Genomic DNA, 20,303 nt, shown 5'->3' on the forward strand with positions numbered 1-20,303 from the left:
CGCAAGTTACAGGAAGCCAGATTCCGGCTGGACATCAGGAAAAACTTCCTGACTGTTAGAGCAGTACGACAATGGAATCAGTTACCTACGGAGGTTGTGGGCTCTCCCACACTAGAGGCATTCAAGAGGCAGCTGGACTACCATCTGTCAGGGATGCTTTAGGGTGGATTCTTGCATTGAGCAGGGGATTGGACTCAATGGCCTTGTAGGCCCCTTCCAACTCTGCTATTCTATCATTCTATGATTCTATGAAGTTTTATCCCTGGATCGTCCAGGGGTCAAACCTGTTCACCTAGGTGACACACAGGGGATCCAGTGCTCAGGCAGGGGCGAACCCTGGATGATCCCAGGATAAACCTTGGGTCTAGCTGTGGCTCCAGTTTTCAATGGATTCTCAGGGCCTTTGCTGTGAGTGGCAGGCCTGGAGCAAAACCCATTCAAATCTGAGGCCAGGGCGCCCCACATGGCGCCCACCCAAGCCTTTAGGATAAGGCTTGGGTAGTTTGCCATTGCTTTCTCCAAATAATATACATGCCATGATTCCAAGCCCTCCCACCAAGATGTGAGACAATAAAGAAGTCTGCTGTGCAGTCCACAAAAGCCAAGATCTCTTCTCGATCATCCCAGAGTGCAGGACACGGAATAATGGGCGCAAGTTACAGGAAGCCAGATTCTGGCTGGACCTCAGGAAAAACTTCCTGACTGTTAGAGCAGTACGACAATGGAATCAGTTACCTAGGGAGGTTGTGAGCTCTCCCACACTAGAGGCCTTCAAGAGGCAGCTGGACAACCATCTCAGGGATGCTTTAGGGTGGATTCCTGCATTGAGCAGGGGGTTGGATTCGATGGCCTTGTAGGCCCCTTCCAACTCTGCTATTCTATCATTCTATGTTGTGGGCTCTCCGACAATGGAACCAGTTACCTAGGGAGGTTGTGGGCTCTCCCACACTAGAGGCCTTAAAGAGGCAGCTGGACATCCATCTGTCAGGAATGCTTTAAGGTGGATTCCTGCATTGACTGGGGTGGGGTGGGGTGGACTTTATGGTCTTGTAGGCCCCTTCCAACTCTACTATTCTATGATTCTATGATTCTACAGGCACAGAACCTCTCTCAGGAATGAAGATGGCAAAGTCTTGAAGTCTCACTTGAGACACACAGCATTCTCTCCATTTTCGTGGCATTTGTTTTAAATCGTCAATATATTCAGTTTTCCACTGGCCAGTTGCCAAGGTGTCCTTATATTGTCAGGACAATGAAGAAAGCAGAAGTTCTGTGGAAACTCGCAGTTGTTTAATTTCTTTCTATTAATGGAGCATAGGCTAAACAATGATGACAAATATTTACCTCTTGTTTCTTCAGCCAAATGTCCTGATGGGTGATCGACAGCTTTCTCCCCTTCCCATTCTCAGTGGTTGGATTTATTCAGGCACATTGGAAGAAAGAGGGGAATCCTTCCATTCATGACTTAATTCTACGGTTGCCATCCTTTTTACCCACTCTTACTTCTGTGTCTTTAATGGCACAGACATTAGCAGATGTTAATTTAATCAAATTAATGAATAAGGATTTTAACGGAATGTATTTGTGCCCATGAGGGCCTCCGAGGCAATATACAACTTCAAAAACAATCCCTTATCGCAGCCTTCCTCAACCTGTGGCGCTTGCTGGGGCATTCTGGGAGAAGCAGTCCAACACATCTGGAGTGCCCCAGGTTGAGGAAGGCTGCCTTATCGGGAAAAAATCAAATTAAAAACTGGTCTGTTCATCTTTAAACCACCCAGCAAGTGGAATAAAGGTATTTAAAACCCATCAAAAGGCAGCCTAAACAAAATAGTCTTGGGGCCAAGCTAACTCCCTTAGAGAGGGAGTTCCATAATTGGGGTGCTGCCACAGAAAAGGCCCTTGAGTTTTCATACTGTAAAAAGCTTTATCTGCTGGCTTTGGAAATTAAAACCACAAGCCTCCAGTAGCAGAGGCAGTTAGCCTATGTACACCAGTTGCTGGGGAACATGGGTGGGAGGGTGCTGTTGCACTCATTTCCTGCTAGTGGGTTCCACTGTGCGAACAGAATGCTGGGTAATCCCCTTTTAAAGCCATCCAAATTGGTGGCCATCACTATGCCTTGTGGTAGCAAATTCCGTAGTTTAACAATGTGCTGTGTGAAGGAAGTCCTTCCTTTTATCTGTCCTGAATCTTCCACCAGTCAGCTACGTGGGTTTTGAGGGGCCTTTGGAGAAAACGGGAGCTGTCTAGAGGTGCTGTAGTTTTGTGTGAGGTGATAGCCATTCCCTTCTCCGTGCCTCTAGGAATGGTGCATTCTGGAAATTTATAATGGCAGCTGAACAGCCCAACGGAATATTAAAAAGCGACGTTAATTTTTTCCTGTTCATAAAATTTCTCACTCCGAATCCTCAAAACGCTCCCCATTGAGGGCCCACAAAACAAGCCCACAAAATGGAGGTGGGCAGCTGAACGTGTCCAGCCTTAATTCCCATCATCATCATCATCATCATCATCATCATCTTCATCATCTCTTCTAATATCAAACTTGGTGGCTCTGTGTCTATCAGCAGACCCCTTCCAAAATGCTCAGATAAGGACCTAACATGCTTCTTGCCTTCTAGGATGTATGGAAAACAGCCTGAGGAGGCTTGGTCACCAGGAAACATAGAATCATAGAATAGTAGAGTTGGAAGAAGCCTATAAGACCATTGGGTCCAACCCCCTGTTCAATGCAGGAATCCACCTTAAAGCATCCCTATAATTCTAGGGGCAATTGAACCTCCTCCCACATTTGTATTATCCTTTTTGGCATATATATATATAAAGCACGTAACATACTCAGAATGTAAATGTTCTTCATTCAAGAGAAGAATACTCCTGTATTGTTGTGGTACAGATGTTTAGACGGTGTACATATCTTTGAGGTGCAGTCATCGGCTTACATTGCAACAGGATGGATCGGTTTACGCCACCCGGTGTTTGGAACATGGCTGCCTGAGGGGTTGTGCCAGCTCTTTTTGTAAATTGTGGAAGGCCAAGGCGGAAGGCAACTGAGGTCTGGCTTGGTGGTGTAGAGGAGAGAGGGAATTGGCTCGCTCATACTCTAAACAGCTTGTACGTCCTGGAGGACAAGGGATGTATTCTGTGAGGTTAGGAAAGAAAAAGAAACTTCTCTTGCCTTATGGGGAAGAGGAGAAACAGCCAGAGGAGGCTGGTGGCTCCAATGTCAGTAAAAGTGCCAATCCACTCCGAGTTTCAATCATCAGAACCAGTCAGAACTCAGAGCAGATTCACAACCCCACTGACATCGGAGCCACCAGCCTCCACTGGGGATAGGATACCTGCTCTGAACCTGACCACTATATGGCACACCAAGGGCCTTGCTAGACCTACCTGATAATCCGGTGGGGAGTTGGGGCGAGGCCGCGCTACAGCTAGCGCGGGTCGTCGCCCTTTTCTACATGTAACACACGACGGGGAAAGGGAAAGCCCCGTCGCGTCCTCCATTTTTTTTAAATTAAAGGACCATGTGCGCAGGAGCGCACCAACGGAAAGGTAAGGTTGTTTTTGTTCAAAAAATAAAGGGTTCCCCGCTCCCCCTGCCCCTGATTTCCCCCCCACAATGTCTGATGCCCCCTGCCCGTTCACTCGTCCTCCCCCCACTCGCCATGTCCACCCCCCGCTTGCTCGCCCATCCCCGCTTGCCATGTCCGACCCCCGCTCGCTAGCCCGTCCCCAATCTCCTTGCCCTGGCCCCGTTCTTCTTCCCCCCCATCCGCCATGTCTGATGCCCCCCCTGCCCGCTCGCCAGCCCACTCGCCATGCCCACCCGATCACCCGCCTGCCATGTCCGATGCCCCCTCCGCGCCCCCCATGATCTCCCCACGCTGGCTCTGCTCTTCCCCCCCATCTCTCCTGCCAGGTCCGCACTTTCCCCCGGCCCCTATCTCCCCCCTGTGATTCCCCCCCCACGGCCTGATGGGCACAGCGCTTTTATGGAGTGCTGTGCCCAGTGCGCGGCGTGTAAGCGAGCAGCCGGGAAAAGCCATGGAAGTAGCTAGCCCGGGGCTGCAGAAAAGCCAGGCCATATGCGGATCCGGTTATCCCGGGTCAAGGGAGGATTTAGCCCGGCCTGACCCCAGGATCCCCTGTGCGTCATCTGCACACACAACAGGGAGCCAGGGCCTCACACCGGGCTAACTCCTCGTCTAGCAACGGCCCAAGAGTAAACCCCCCACCCAACCCCAACAGGGTAGCTGAGAGAAATATTTATTACAATCCAGCATGTTTTGCACCGTAATGGTCCTTCACCAGAGAAATTCAGAACAAAGACTTTTTCAGAATTGAATATCTAGCACAAGCAGCTGAAGGACAGCTAATTCAAACGTGAAAATGTCTTTGTTCTGAATTTCCTCAGTGATGAACCATTAGAATGCAAAAATGTGTTGGATTATAATAAATATTTCCCTCATCTATTCCATTTTTTAAAAAACTCTTGGTGACCTATTTCGGTGGGGAGGGTCCACATCTTGTTGGACACACTGTAGCACAGCTGGGAAACACTTCAGGAACATGAGAAAGGTTGGTGTCCTTTTTCCTTTATCACTTTCCTGAAACCTTCCTGAAATCCTCCCCCCTTCTATAGGGCATCCACACGCACTTTCAAAAAATGCATGAGGGAGTTGTGTGGACACACAAACTAGCCTTGCTCTCCGCCACCATCTGCCACAGCCACATCCTGCATATGACAGCCAGGCATATGGATGTCATAGGAAAAGGACTGTCATGCATAGGATCATAGAATCATAGAATAGTAGAGTTGAGATGATCGAGAAGACCAAGCCCGATGAAGAGAGACTGAAAGAACTGGGCATGTTTAGCCTGGAGAAGAGAAGATTGAGGGAAGACATGATAGCACTCTTCAAATACTTAAAAGGTGGTCACACAGAGGAGGGCCAGGATCTCTTCTCGATCCTCCCAGAGTGCAGCACATGGAATAACGGGCTCAAGTTACAGGAAGTCAGATTCCGGCTGGACCTCAGGAAAAACTTCCTGACTGTTAGAGCAGTACGACAATGGAATCAGTTGCCTGGGGAGGTTGTGGGCTCTCCCACACTAGAGGCCTTCAAGAGGCAGCTGGACAACCATCTGTCAAGGATGCTTTAGGGTGGATTCCTGCATTGAGCAGGAGGTTGGACTCAATGGCCTTAGAGGCCCCTTCCAACTCTATGAATGCTATCATGTCTCCCCTCAGTCTTCTCTTCTCCAGGCTAAACATGCCCAGTTCTTTCAATCTCTCCTCATAAGGCTTTGTTTCCAGACCCCTGATCATCTTCGTTGCCCTCCTCTGAACACGCTCCAGCTTGTCTGCGTCCTTCTTGAAGTGTGGTGCCCAGAACTGGACACAATACTCAAGATGAGGCCTAACATACTGATGTACGTGCATAGACTTCCTCTACGTGAGGCAAAACATTTCTACTCTAATTACTTTCTTCCATTGCTCTCCATCATGTCATAATGAAGACAAATCTGATTGGCTACACATTGTAAAAATGTCACGCCTTCATCACTGTGTTCTTACTGTGTGATCCCTGATTATCTGTGATTATGCTTGTAATTAATCAAAGAAGCATCACCCTCACTCTTAATTGACTTCATTTACACTCAGTGACATAGGCCTTTTCTACACCTAAGGGCCTTCGGGGTGGGAGAACGGATGATCTCGGACTTACCTGCTTCCAGGATTGTCTCTGGGCGTCTAAATGGAAGCGTGGCATCCTGGAAGGGAAAAGGGACATCACACCCACGATATTTTTTTAAAAAAATGAGCTGGGAGTGCAGTTGCGCTTCAGTGAAAAAGTGGTTGTTTTTTTTTTTTTAAAAAAAACCCACCCAACCCTGCTCCCCCCATCCCCGATGTCCCTGGACTCCCCCCAGCCTGGCTCCTTTCCTCTGCTGACCCTCACTACTTGCAGGGAGGAGGGAAGAAGTCAGGATGGGTGCCCACACCTCCCACGGTACTCAGGGTCGTTCCAGTACCATGGGTAAAACCAGAATAACCGAGTTCTCAGGTATCCCGGGAAAATGGAGGGATCATCCCTGTGTGTCATTTGGATGCACAGGGACGATCCCAGGATAAAAGGCAGGTGTAGAAAGGGCCATAATCACATGTCCAAATCTGATGTAGCACTGTGCTATCATCCCATTCATCACCCTTTTCAGTACAACTGTTAAAGATACAGGAGCCCTGTCCTCCTTTTCATATGGTCACCCTAATTTAAAACCCATCAAAAGGCAGCCTAAACAAAATAGTCTTGGGGCCAAGCTAACCCCCTTAGAGAGGGAGTTCCATAATAGGGGTGCTGCCACGGAAAAGGCCCTTGAGTTTTCATACTGTAAAAAGCTTCATCTGCTGGCTTTGGAAATTAAAACTACAAGCCTCCAGTAGCAGAGGCGGTTAGCCTATGTACACCAGTTGCCGGGGAACATGGGTGGGAGGGTGCTGTTGCACTCATTTCCTGCTAGTGGGTTCCTGGTCAAAAGCTGGGTTGGCCATGTGCGAACAGAATGCTGGGTAATCCCCTTTTAAAGGGGATTGGTGGCCATCACTATGCCTTGTGGTAGCAAATTCCGTAGTTTAACTATGTGCTGTGTGAAGAAGTCCTTCCTTTTATCTAGGGTGACCATGTGAAAAGGAGGACAGGGCTCCTGTATCTTTAACAGTTGTATTGAAAAGGAAATTTCAGCAGGTGTCATTTGTATATATGGGGAACCTGGTGAAATTCCCTCTTCATCACAACAGTTAAAGCTGCAGGAGCCCTGCCCTCTTTTAAATCTAGTCACTCTAGTATAGCTCCTGCACCTTTAACTGTTGTGATGAAGATGGAATTTCATCAGGTTCTCCATAAATACAAATTACACCTGGTGAAATTCCCTTTTCTATGCAATTGTTAAAGACACAAGAGTCCTGTCCTCCTTTTCATGTGGTCACCCTACTTTATCTGTCCTGAATCTTCCACCAGTCAGCAGCCACCAGTCACATGATCTCTGATTTGCTGGGATCACTAATGGATCCAGAACTGAGAAAGACTGTTCATTTTGACTGATGCAGGAAGGAGAAAGAAGAAAGGATTAGAAATAAAATAGCAGCATAGTATCTGTCGGTAGGGGAAACAATGACAGCAAATAATATCAGCAGGCAAGGGAAACCGTGTAATCAAAAGTTGAATATTCGCACAAATTGGTTTTTTTTTGGGAAATTCTGACATCTCATTGCAACATTTAGTGTGGGGAAAGAAACTGTAAAATATTTACTGCAGCCCTAAATTTACCAATTAGTATTTCAAAGATAGACCACAACTGCTTTTGGAGATTCAGGAAATTAATTATTCATTAGGAAAAATGCATTCAGAAGGTCACAATCCACACAAAGTTGTAAAAAGATTCCACGTCTATCTGGGTTTGGGCCATGTAGCTCCATTCTGCCTGTAGTAACATGGAAATGGATTTACTCCCAAGGAAGTCTGCCTGAGAACTTAGCCCCAGAGGACAGAACTGGATCTAAGGAGCTGAAGTTACAGGAGGGAACATGGATGAACATTAAGAGAAACATCTTGACAGTAAGAACAGTTCAACACTGAAATCAATTACCTACAGAGGCAGGTGGGCCTCCCCTTTGCTTGAGGTCTTTAAGAAGAGGTGGAATAGTTACGTGCTGGGGATTTTCTAGCTCTGGATTTCTTAAGAACATAAGAAGAGCCCTGATGCTGGATCAGACCAAGGGTCCATCTAGTCCAGCACTCTGTTCACACAGGGGCCAACCAGCCATCGGCCAGGGACCTACAAGCAGGACATGGTGCAACAGCACCCTCCTACCCATGTTCCCCAGCAATTGGTGCACACAGATACTGGAGGTAGCACATAACCATCAGGGCTAGTAGCCATTGATACCCTTCTTCTCCAGGAATTTATTCAACCCCCCCCCTTTTAAAGCCATCCAAATTGGTGGCCTTCACTACATCTTGTGGTAGTGAATTCCATAATTTAACTATGCGCTGTGTGAAGAAGTCCTTCCTTTTATTTGTCCTGGATCTCCCACCAATCAGCTTCATGAGATGACCCCTGGTTCTAGTATTTTGAGAGAGGGAGAAAAATGTCTCCCTGTCCACATTCTCCACACCATGCATCATTTTATACACCTCTATCATGTCTCCCCTTAGCCTCCTTTCTTCCAAGCTATACAATCCCAGTTGATGTAACCTTCCCTCATAGGGGAGATGCTTCAGTCCCTTGATCATTTGAGTTGCCCCTTTCTGCGCTTTTTCCAGCTCCATAATATCCTTTTTTAGGTATGGTGACCAGAACTGTACATAGCATCCTAAGTGTGGTTGCACCATCTATTTGTATAAGGGCAGTACGATACCGGTTGTTTTATTCTCAATTCCTTTTCTTATAATGCCTAACATGGAGTTTGCCTTCTTGACAGTGTCCACACACTGGGTGGTTATTTCCATCGAGCTGTCCTCCACAATCCCAAGATCTTTTTCTTGTTCGGTCACCGCCAGCTCAGATCCCATTAGGTTATACTTGAAGTTGGGTTTTTTTCTCTCCCCAACTTGCATTGAGTAGGACTAGACGGCCTACATGACCCATTCAGCTCTATGATTCTACTCTATGTATGCTCATTACACAAGGAAAGTATCCTGAAATGGCAGCTTATGGGTGTGAAATGGGTGTCAAAGACCAAACACTACAAGCAGAGCTTTCAATTTTATTTCAAAGGTAGATAAATGAGTCACCATGGAAGGTCAGCAAAGGACAACAGAGTGCAGGGTGATTCCACTGGGAAAAAGTTCTTTGGTAGGTTTCAAAGTGTTGGTAGTCATGAGAAAACGCACAGTAAATATCCTCTTACATATCTCCCATGGCAAAATCCTGTTCCTCCTTCAAGAGGATAATGGCCCTTTGCTGTTGAATGTAACTCCTTTAGAATTCTGAATGGTTCTGACCGAAACCCGGAGTGATTTCACTGCTCCACTGACATTGGCGTCACCAGCTTCCACTGGTTGAATGTATTCCTTGAGAGATCCACTCTCTACGTCTGTTCGTGTTAAGGAAGTTGGACCACCATCTTCTGCATAAGACATGTATTTCCCGGCATTACTTGACAGGTAATTACAAATTTTGTTTTTGGCAGTTTCTAGAAATGTTAAGAAAAACCTTCTTTCCCAAGAACATTTCTTACGATGAATGAGCGTTATTAATATACAGACTGGCTTCTGAACTGTTCCTTGGGCTATCCACACATACATTTAGACTAAGGCCTGGGTTCAAGTTCATGCTTAGCTTTTTATACATTTGTCACATTCTCTCAGCCTCAGTTTTCCCAATCTGGAAAATGGCAATAGCAGCAATGAACCTTGCAGGAGTTATTCTAGGGATAAGCAACACAATTTTTCACCTTAAACAGTGCTAAATGGATGATAATACTTCTTTTCCTGACTAGTTTCTAGTTTTTGTGTCACACACTTCTGAATCATTTGGCCACCAAAATGGTTTATGATTTACTTGCTCCCTACTCCGCCATCCTTGAGTTTTCCCCAGTGGCTGCATTTCTGTCTTGCTCCTGTAGATACTGCCTGGGCAGGGGAACAGTTGTATATCTTTGGATATGTTCGTGATTTTCTGCTTTGAGTGCGATGGCGAAAAATCATCAGGATTTTCTCCTCCCTGTCAGGAGAGCCTATTTTTATGTGAAACCACCACTGGTGGTATGGAAACCCTACCATGAACCATCCTACTGCAACTTTAACGTTGCAGCTATTTTGCTCTGGTGAATGAAATTCGGAGAGTGACATTACACTTACCTAGGGTGACCATATGAAAAGGAGGACAGGGCTCCTGTATCTTTAACAGTTGTATTTAAAAGGGAATTTCAGCAGGTGTCATTTGTATATATGGGGAACAGTGAAATTCCCTCTTCATCACACCAGTTAAAGCTGCAGGTGCCCTGCCCTCTTTTAAATCTGGTCACTCTAGTATAGTTCCTGCAGCTTTAACTGTTGGGATGAAGAGGGAATTTCACTGTTCCCCATATATAGAGATGACAGCTGCTGAAATTTCCTTTTCTATGCAACTGTTAAAAGATACAGGAGCCCTGTCCTCCTTTTCATATGGTCACCCTCATTTACCATACAGTAAAAAGAAATCAGACCTTTTGCTACTACTACTGACAGACCTGTATTAAAAGCAAAGAAAAATTCCATGTTATCCAGAGTAATAAATGGAGTTCTGGTGCTTTGAGTGCATGGCCAAATTACACATTACACACAATTTCATATCAGAAAATCCCCACGGCCTGCTTCTTTGCTGAAAAGTGGCATTTGTATTTTCAGTGGCGAAGCTGTGTGGATGCTTCATACTTTCCAAGTTTGCCGCTTTTCTGCTGCAGCCTTCCCTCCGTGCGGACGATTTCTGGCCCTTATGAAAACATGAATCCTGGAAGGGAAAACTTAGCTGAGAAAGGAAGTTGCAGCTGAAAAGCAGTGGGCAGAGTGAGGGTTAAGCATCCCATGACTTTTTCCTCTGAAAATCATCCCTCCCAGGTCATAGCTAGACCTAAGGTTTATCCCTGGATCATCCAGGGGTCAAACCTGTTCATCTAGGTGTCACACAGGGGATCCAGTGCTCAGGCAGGGGCGAACCCTGGATGATCCCAGGATAAACCTTAGGTCTAGCTGTGGCCCTAGTGACACTTTTAAGCACAGAAGTGGGCCTTTGGGGATTTCTTGCCTTCAACTGCATGTAACACACGGTTTGGCTGTGTCACCCTGGGTTTCTTGTCCCAAAAACTCATCCTTTTATTGAGAAACACCCCCTGCCTCATAGTTCTTATACAGTATAATTAATAATGCTTTTGGATCTCTTGTTAATTACTTGTATGATTTCAGCATTCATCTGGTTTGGGCATGTTGTCTTTTAAAATTAACCCCCCCTTCAATTTCCCCACAACTATTATTCTCCTGTAATTATCCTCCTTTGAAAATGCAAGGCGTTTGTTACGTTTCCTTCTGTCCTACTTGTAACCCATCTGTAGCGTGTAGCCATCTGAACAATTTCTCTCCCTCTTTCTCAAAACAACACCCTTCTTTGTTTCCAGTCCTCCAAGGGGTCATGGAGAAGCGGATAGACCTGTCAAAATAGGTAGCTGCGTCTCTTCTTTTCTCCGTCATTCCCAGCCTGGCGAAGCCGGTACAGGGTCGAAATGCAGAAGGCATCCCGGGACTCAATCCCAGAATTTGTGCAAGAGCGGAAACATCATGATATCATTTCCCAGATTATGAAGCCAGCTGCCATACACAAAGGGATGGTGTCACTGCAGAACCCAAAGAGTTCTGAAAGTCAATGTGATGTTCTAAAGTTCTCTTAGAAAAGAGAATAGGACCACATATCCGGACAACGTTTACAACAACTTCTGTTGGGAGTCTTACTGCCTTTAGGAGCTCACTGTACTGTTAGGTGAAGGCAGGCCCAACGGAGTACCTATAGCATTGGTAAAAGCTATGATTGCATTTGAACCAGATCCCTTGTTGACACTGATGATGTCACCGCTGGTTTGCTCAGGTTCAGACTTCCTGAATATGTTTTTCATGGTTGACTGGAAGTTGTTGGTCACAAAGCAGTAGACGATTGGGTCCATGCAACTGTTGAGGCTGCTTAAGGTGACAGTCACATGGTAAACAACCAAGCTGATGTTGTTGGACATGCCGGGGTTGATGGAAATGGCCAGCTGGCGCACGTGGAACGGGGTGAAGCAAATCATGAAGATGATGAGGACGGTGATGAGGAGCTGTACGGCCCTCATCCGCCTCTCGCGGCTCTGGTGCATGAGAGTCGGCTTGGAGAGGGCGCACATGATCCTGGTGGTGAAGAACGTGATGATGATGAGGGGGAAGACGTACTCGCAGACCATCAGGGGCAAGATTTGGGCGATGCAGCAGTCGGAGAACTTCATGGCCATGGTGAGGATGGAGAAGGTGACCACCGTGGCAAAGACCCAGATGAAAACACAGATGCCCTTGGCGTAGTTGGGGTTCCTCCACTTCCGAGAGGCTTCCACCTGGACAATAGCCAAGTAGCGGTCTATGCAGATACATGTAAGGAACAGGATGCTGCAGTACATGTTGACGAAGTAGGTGAAGATGTGGATGAGGGCACAGGTCTTACAGTCCCTGGCACTGTAGTGCATGATGATCCGGATAGGCAAGGAGAAGCCCACTAGCAAATCGGTGATGATCAGATTGATAGTGTAGATTACCGAGGTGGTTTTTGTCTTGGTGCGGAAGCAGAAGACGTAGAGGGCCAAAGAGTTCAACACCACACCCACCAAGAAAATGATGGCGTTGACCACCACCAATACTATCCACAGAGTATAAAATGTATCTGACAGTTCTCTATCCAGGTGGACAAATTTGTTAAACAGGTCAGTGGCGTTGGGCATCACTGTAGAGTAGTTGGAGGGCTCCATGGTCAGTGGTCGTGCTGGCACCTACGAGATACAAGCAAGCCAGGTTCAGAGTCCAGTAAGTTTCACATTGCACAGAACTATAATGTCAGAAATAGGCTTTGGGCTCTATGACTTTTTTTTTAAATGAAGATATAGGACTCTTCCTGCCCTTATTTCTAAATATATCTGACGACTTAATGGTGAGGCAAACAACACTTTGCACATGCTCAGAAATACTGCCGTTTTTACTTCAGAGAGCAAAAGCACTGAAAACACTGCTGATTTCTAGGGGGATTTGGCTCAAACTAGTCTTGACCTTGCCAGGCCTCTGGATCACTTTGCAAAGTAAATTTTGTAGACAGGAACATACATTTGATATACAGGTGTTATTCCCAATCTAGCCCTGGAATTCCATGCGCAAAATCCCACTGCTTCCATGCATGGATCTTCCTTTTGGGATCACAGCAACTGATTTCGGTTATTTTACTTAAGGGAAGACTCATTCCCTGAAACACACAAAGTATCTGCGCTACATGCATTCTGTACATTTTTTTTTCATGTTAAAGTTGTGTTTATTTGTTTGTTTACTGTTTATAAGCAATCCTTTCCCTTTATTACTCCAAGTGGTTTACAGAAGATATAAAAAGCAGTGCACTAGAAGTGTACATAGTACAATTTTTAAACCCCAACAGTATAATGATAATTCATGTCTACTCGGGAGAAACTCTCACTGCATTCAATGGCATTTTCTCTGTAGCAAGTGTTTTTAGGGCTGCAGCCTAAAACTATTTAAGGCCGGATCTACACTACTGCTTTAAAGCGCTTTATAACAGTTTTATAGCGCTTTAAAGCAGTTAAAGTGCTTTATAACTGTTATAAAGCACTTTAAAGCAGTAGTGTAGATCTGGCCTAAGTTTTGATTAACAGCAGTTGGTCTCTTCTGGTTAATACCAAATGCCTGATGGAACAATAATACCACTTCCTTTCTCTGCCAGGACTCCAGCTCTTACTTAACATCTATATGAATTTAGGATGCAATCCTATGCGTGTTTAGCTAGAAAGAAGTTCTATAACTCCCAGCATGGCCCAGCCAGATATCACAGTCCTCAACCAGCAGCGTGCTTTTTCGTTCAGGCACCGCACTGGAAGGGTTCCCTTCTTCTGTCAGGACAGGGATTATCCCCCGACAGCAGGAGCAGGAAAGGAACAAAACAAAACAGAAAAAGTCAAGACAGGCTTCCCCAGTAGGAGTGTGCATGGACCCCCCGCTCCACTTCACTTCCAGATCCGCGATTTTTGGATCAGGCCGCTTCGCTCCGCCCAGCTCCGCTCGGAGCTCCGGAGCCGATCGGAGCTCTGTTTTCCCCCCATAGGGTTGCATTGAAAGCTAAAAAAGTAAACAACTTTTTTTTGGTTCAAGTTAGAAACCTCATGTTTGGCACCATGACACCTCATGGACATATACACATGCACGCCAAGTTTCAAGGCAATCCCATCATCCCCTGATTTTGGGGGAATTTTTGAAAATCGGGCACCCCATTCAGACCCCTTGGGATAGCTCCGTCAATTTGCACATTAGAAACCTCAAACTCGGCACCATGACAGCTTATCCAGGGATACATACGCACGCCGAGACTCAAGGCAGTCCCATCATCCCCTGTTTTTTGGCGGGGCTCTAACCTCTAATGCACCACCCATAACCCTAAGTCACACCCCTTTCGATAGCTCCGTCAATTTGCACGTTAGAAACCTCAAACTCAGCACCATGATAGCTTATCCACATGTCCACATGGACGCCAAGTTTCAAGGCAATCCCATCATCCCCTGATTTTTGGGGATTTTTTGAAAATCAGGCACCCCATTCAGACCCCTTTCGATAGCTCCGTCAATTTGCACGTTAGAAACCTCAAACTCACCACCATGAAAGCTTATCCAGGGATACATACGCACGCCGAGACTCAAGGCAGTCCCATCATCCCCTGATTTTTGGGGAATTTATGAAAATCCAACACCCATTCACACCCCTTTCTAATAGCTCCGTCAATTTGCACGTTAAAAAAACCCCTCAAACTCACCACCATGACAACTTATCCAGGGATACATACGCCGCACGCCGAGACTCAAGGCAGTCCCATCATCCCCTGTTTATTGGCGGGGCTTAAACCTGCAGACCTCTCAATGGGGCCATTTCAAAGGAAATCCCAACATGCCATGAATTGGGGAGTATGAATCTTCTTCCACACTTGAAAAATGGATTTGGAACTTCCAAAACTCCAAGTGAGCGCAGGAAGGACTTCTCCCCCCTGAGTCAAAGCCAGACACACACAACATCCCTGCAAGGCGGGCAGGGGAGCAGAGAGGGAAGGCAGGCAGGCAGGCAGCAGACATTTCTGGGGGCATAAGGAAGTGAGCCAAGGATAAGCCAGTAATGCATATAAAATGGAATAAATAAATAAATAAATAAACGAAGGAGGGGTGGAATTAAAAGCAGCAGTGTTGCTGAATAAACAACAAGAAGAACTTTTTTAAAAAGGTTATATCTGTCTTTTACCAGTAATAGGGGGACGTGCCCGGGGGAGGGGGAAGCAGCTGCCAATTTGACTGGTCCTAGTAGTGACCAGTCTTTTAAGAAGCAAGGCTGTCAGTTCAACTCATGAAAGCCATTGCTCCACCGCTAAGAAGTGGAACTGTCACTTCTACTCATGATAGGCATCGCTCCACCACTAAGAGAAGTCGACCGCTCACTTCAACTCATGATAGGCATTGCTCCACCGGGTTACTCTCTTTGGAAGGCTCTGATGGCCTTCCAAGTACAGGAGAGAGTGGGGGCATGTCCACAATGAGATGCCCTAGGGGAGCTCATCCCCTTGCACCACATCTTTTCAGTTGTTCCCCAAAGTTAGGGTGGGTAGCAGTGCTGTGTTTCTATCTCTTATTATTGGCTTAGTATATGATTTCACAGGTTGTGTTTGTGCATTTCGTGGGGCTACTGTTTTAAAAAACACTGGGAAAAGTCCGTTCAGACTAAGAAAGAGAAGTTTCCCAGAATCCCAAGTTACCCGTTTTGCCTATCCCCTCCTCCAACTTTGGGATCATGTGATCATGACCGGGAGTTGACTTTGCCCCTCAGCAATCGAAAAGGTAATCTTTTCCCTGCTTTTACCCTACTTTTTAAAAAATTCTAGCGCGCGACCCGCACCACGCAGAGAGGTGAGAGTAGTCTCAAAATGACCCCCATCCACGACTGTCTAAGCACAAGAATTTTCAGAACGATAGCTTAAAAATCAACCCAGTTATCCCCGATTCTTTTCCGCAATGCAATCCTATGGGCGAAAACTGCCGTTTGACCCGCGCTGTCCCTGTTTGTTGACCCGATTTTTTTAAAAATATAGCACGCGACCCGCACGACACAGAGAGGTGAGAGTAGTCTCAAAATGACCCCCATCCATGACTGTCTAAGCACAAGAATTTTCAGAACGATAGCTTCAAAAACAACCCAGTTATCTATGGGCGAAATGTTTCAAGATGGCAATCGGAGCGGTCCGCCTGAAAGAGGAGCTCCGAAAAATGGGTGCTTCTCTTCGCCTTGCTTCTAGGGGTCCGCGGTCCGCTTCTACTCCGCCTCTGGGCAAGGCGGAGCAGGCCAATTCGCTCCTGCTTCTGCGCTTCTAATAGGAGCGGAGCACATGCCTATTCCCCAGGTCAGGAGTAAGAGAAAAAGAGAGCATAGGATTGCGTCTCTAATGTTCTACCTGCCACAATCTTCCGGGCAGATTTCAGAGAATGTCGTTTCAATCGAGATTGTGACCATGTAATGCTGGAACCCCTGAAACCTCACTTAATATGTGTACTTCCATGTCATGATGTTTATTCTGATTTGGCATTGCATATAATCTACCCTCTCTGGATTAGAATCATAGAATAGTAGAGTTGGAAAGGCCCTAAAAGGCCATCGAGTCCAACCCCCTGCTCAATGCAGGAATCCACCCTAAAGTAGGGTGACCGTATGAAAAGGAGGACAGGGCTCCTGTATCTTTAACAGTTGCATAGAAAAGAAAATTTCAGCAGGTGTCATTTGTATATATGGAGAACCTGGTGAAATTCCCTTTTCATCACAGCAGTTAAAGGTGTAGCAGCTATACTAGAGTGACCAGATTTAAAAGAGGGCAGGGCACCTGCAGCTTTAATTGTTGTGATGAAGCGGAAATTTCAACAGGTTCTCCATATATACCAGTGACACCTGCTGAAATTTCCTTTTCAACACAACTGTTAAAGATACAGGAGCCCTGTCCTCCTTTTCATATGGTCACCCTACCCTAAAGCATCCCTGACAGATGTCTGTCCAGCTGTCTCTTGAATGCCTCTAGTGTGGGAGAGCCCACAACCTCCCCAGGTAACTGGTTCCATTGTTGAACTAGTGCTCAGCACTAGTTCACCAAGGCGCCCAGATGAGAGAGCCTGATCGTGCGCTGTTTTCACAGACAAGGCCTCATATTTTTTCAAGCAGGTGGCTTATTTCTTATTCATTGCTGTGTATATGAGAGCACAGCTGGTTTGTTGCTGTAGTCAAACCAGCTAAATTGCATGGGGTTTCTTTTTCCTCTTGTTATTTATCTGTGTTACGTATTTCAATCTCAACCCGTCACACGGCCGTAATAAAGGTAATTCATCTTTGGAAACGCTCTTTTAGAGCCAATGACGTCGACCGCCACATTTTGCGACACGGAATTTCCTGAGTCAATGATCCGTCGGATCAAGACATTCTTTCTTGTGGTTTGTCCTGAACCTGCTGCCCCTCAGTTTTGCAACGAGGGCCTCCGGTGGCGGATGCCGGGGGGCGGCGGTGAAGCGCTGCCACATGACCTACCCTGTACCTACTAGGCTAGCTGGCTGCCCCCTAAGTGTAGTGGGGGATGCTGCCACCTTGCAAATGTTGAATTAAGATTCAACAGCCGGTTCCTGTGGAAGCTGGTGGTGACTCCAATTTCAGTGGGGCTGTGAATCCTTTCGGTGCTGAAATCGAAGCCACCAGCCAGGCAGCTATTGTATGTGAAATGGGAGGGGAGATACACCGTCTTGTCTTTTGCCTCAGGCAGCAAGATGTCTTGGGTCGGCTCTGCTTAGAGCTGCCTGCCTTAGGCAGGATCTACACTACTGCTTTAAAGCGCTTTATAACAGTTTTGACAACTGTTTGGGCCCAGGACACACTCCAGATGCAGTTGTCAAAACTGTTATAAAGCGCTTTAAAGCAGTAGTGTAGATCCAGCCTACAGCCAGCTAATTTGTCACAGCCTACTCCAGGGTGAGTTACAGCCATCTTAGAATCATAGAATCATAGAATAGCAGAGTTGGAAGGGGCCTACAAGGCCATCGAGTCCAACCCCCTGCTCAATGCAGGAATCCATCCTAAAGCATCCCTGACAGATGGTTGTCCAGCTGCCTCTTGAAGGGCTCTAGGATGGGAGAGCCCACAACCTCACCAGGCAACTGATTCCCTTGTCGTACTGCTCTAACAGTCAGGAAGTTTTTCCTGATGTCCAGCCGGAATCTGGCTTCCTTTAACTTGAGCCCGTTATTCCGTGTCCTGCACTCTGGGAGGATCGAGAAGAGATCCTGGCCCTCCTCTGTGTGACAACCTTTTAAGTATTTGAAGAGTGCTATCAGGTCTCCTCTCAATCTTCTCTTCTCCAGGTTAAACATGCCCAGTTCTTTCAGTCTCTCTTCATAGGGCTTTGTGCACTATTCTCTTCCCCTTGTGCACCAGTCTCAGGGCCCTTGCTAACAGCACCACTTCCATTCCTATTGACAGAACCCCCTTTCTCTGGCTCTCATTCTCAGCAGGGCACAAACAGCCCTCTTTCCGTAGGCCTGGCCAGCCCCCTCGCTTTCCACAAAAGTAAAATACCATATTTGGCCAATCTGAGCCCGGGCTGAGAAGCGACTTGCCAAGGCACAAAACGAACTATTAAAAAGAGGGAGAGAGAAAGATTTAGTTTAACCCTTCACGTATAAATAAAATGATAAATCATCCAAAGGCAGTTTAAACACAGAGCCTTTGGAGAATGAAAGGGGGGGGGATTATTCTCAAACAAACAAGGTGGTGAGGCACCAAAACACTGCGCTGACAGAAGGAGGGGAGGGGGCCTCCAAGTGCCTGAACAAAAAAGCACACTGCTGGTTGGGGACCGCTTTGAGCTTACACTGTGGGCGCTCCCAGACAGAGGGCCACTAGAACTAATGGTCAAAAGAGATTGTGTAGATATTCTGTCTTTTCTTCTTTAAAGGGTTTGTTCTGGTAAGAAAAAAAGAAAGGAAGAAGTATTGGGAAAAAACAGGAGGGCCACAAATTGAAGACAATGAGCATCTCTACATTAGGGGGAAATTGTGCTGCCTTACCGGGGGTGCTCCTTTGCGTGACTGTGATGGGCTCCATTACGTGGGTGGACAAAGGCATCCATGTATTTTGAATTGCCGACCATTTGGCTTGTAATTGAAACCTCCCCCCTCCCCATCAGTACTCATAGCCTTGAGTGGGACAGCACCCTCTAGTGAGTGTTTTGTAGCTCAACTTCAGCTGCACACAGTTGGAAATTGGCTATATTTCTAAATAATCAGGTTATCAGAGTTGTTTTTTTTAGAAAGGGATAACCAGGGGAAGGCACGGGAGACGTGCAGGAGGTTGACGATGTCATCTAAAGGATCCGCAAACTTCTGTTAGTGGCTAATTACAAAAGTGCCATATATCAGTGGTGTAGAGATGCTGGTACCCTTGTAAAATTCTGCGAATAAGACGGGGCAATAAATGCCTTGTCTAGAAGTACCCTGTCATAGAATCATAGAATCATAGATCATAGAATAACAGAGTTGGAAGGGGCCTACAAGGCCATCGAGTCCAACCCCCTACTCAATGCAGGAATCCACCCTAAAGCATCCCTGACAGATGGTTGTCCAGCTGCCTCTTGAATGCCTCTAGTGCGGGAGAGCCCACAACCTCCCTAGGTAACTGATTCCATTGTCATACTGCTCTAACAGTCAGGAAGTTTTTCCTCATGTGGGCTCTCCCACACTAGAGGCATTCAAGAGGCAGCTGGACAGCCATCTGTCAGGGATGCTTTAAGTTGGATTCCTGCATTGAGTGGGGGGTTGGACTTAATGGCTTTATAGGGCCCTTCCAACTCTACTATTCTATGATTCTATGATTCTATAAGTAGGCAGACCTTGTTTCCCAAGGTGCAAAATATTAGCTCAGCAAAGCAGGCACAGAATTGCAGAACAAGGTCCCTCTGAGTCTATGCTCATCCCCAGAATTTATTTTCAGGCCCATAACTGCAGCTTGCACACTGATCACTTCATTATTTATTTATTTATTTATTTATATAGCACCATCAGTGTACATGGTGCTGTACAGAGTAAAACAATAAAATAGCAAAACCCTGCTGCATAGGCTTCCATTCTAATAGAATCATAATAAAACAATAAGAAGGGGAAGAGAATGCACCAAACAGGCACAGGGTAGAGTAAAACTAACAGTATAAAAGTCAGATCAAAATCAAGTTTTAAAAGCTTTAGAAAAAAGAAAAGTTTTTAGCTGAGCTTTAAAAACTGCGATTGAACTTGTAGTTCGCAAATGTTCTGGAAGAGCGTTCCAGGCATAAGGGGCAGCGGAAGAAAATGGACGAAGCCGAGCAAGGGAAGGAGAGACCCCTGGGCAGGTGAGAAACACGGCATCAGAGGAGCGAAGAGCACGAGCAGGGCAATAGTGTGAGATGAGAGAGGAGAGATAGGAAGGAGCTAG

General features: G+C 46.3%; 1 protein-coding gene across 1 annotated transcript; it reads right to left on the reverse strand.

Moving 5' to 3' along the window:
- Positions 1 to 11,458: 11,458 nt before the first annotated feature.
- Positions 11,459 to 18,775, reverse strand: GPR20 (G protein-coupled receptor 20). Its single transcript, XM_063129926.1, has 2 exons — positions 18,709 to 18,775; positions 11,459 to 12,550 (listed from the first exon to the last, which is right to left on the reverse strand). The coding sequence occupies exon 2, from the start codon at positions 12,527 to 12,529 to the stop codon at positions 11,498 to 11,500; it is 1,032 nt and encodes a 343-aa protein (XP_062985996.1). The 5' UTR covers positions 12,530 to 12,550; positions 18,709 to 18,775; the 3' UTR covers positions 11,459 to 11,497.
- Between the last annotated feature and the right edge of the window lie 1,528 nt (positions 18,776 to 20,303).

This window comes from Elgaria multicarinata, chromosome 7, assembly GCF_023053635.1.
Source record: "Elgaria multicarinata webbii isolate HBS135686 ecotype San Diego chromosome 7, rElgMul1.1.pri, whole genome shotgun sequence".
In the NCBI taxonomy this organism is placed as follows: Eukaryota; Metazoa; Chordata; class Lepidosauria; order Squamata; family Anguidae; genus Elgaria; species Elgaria multicarinata.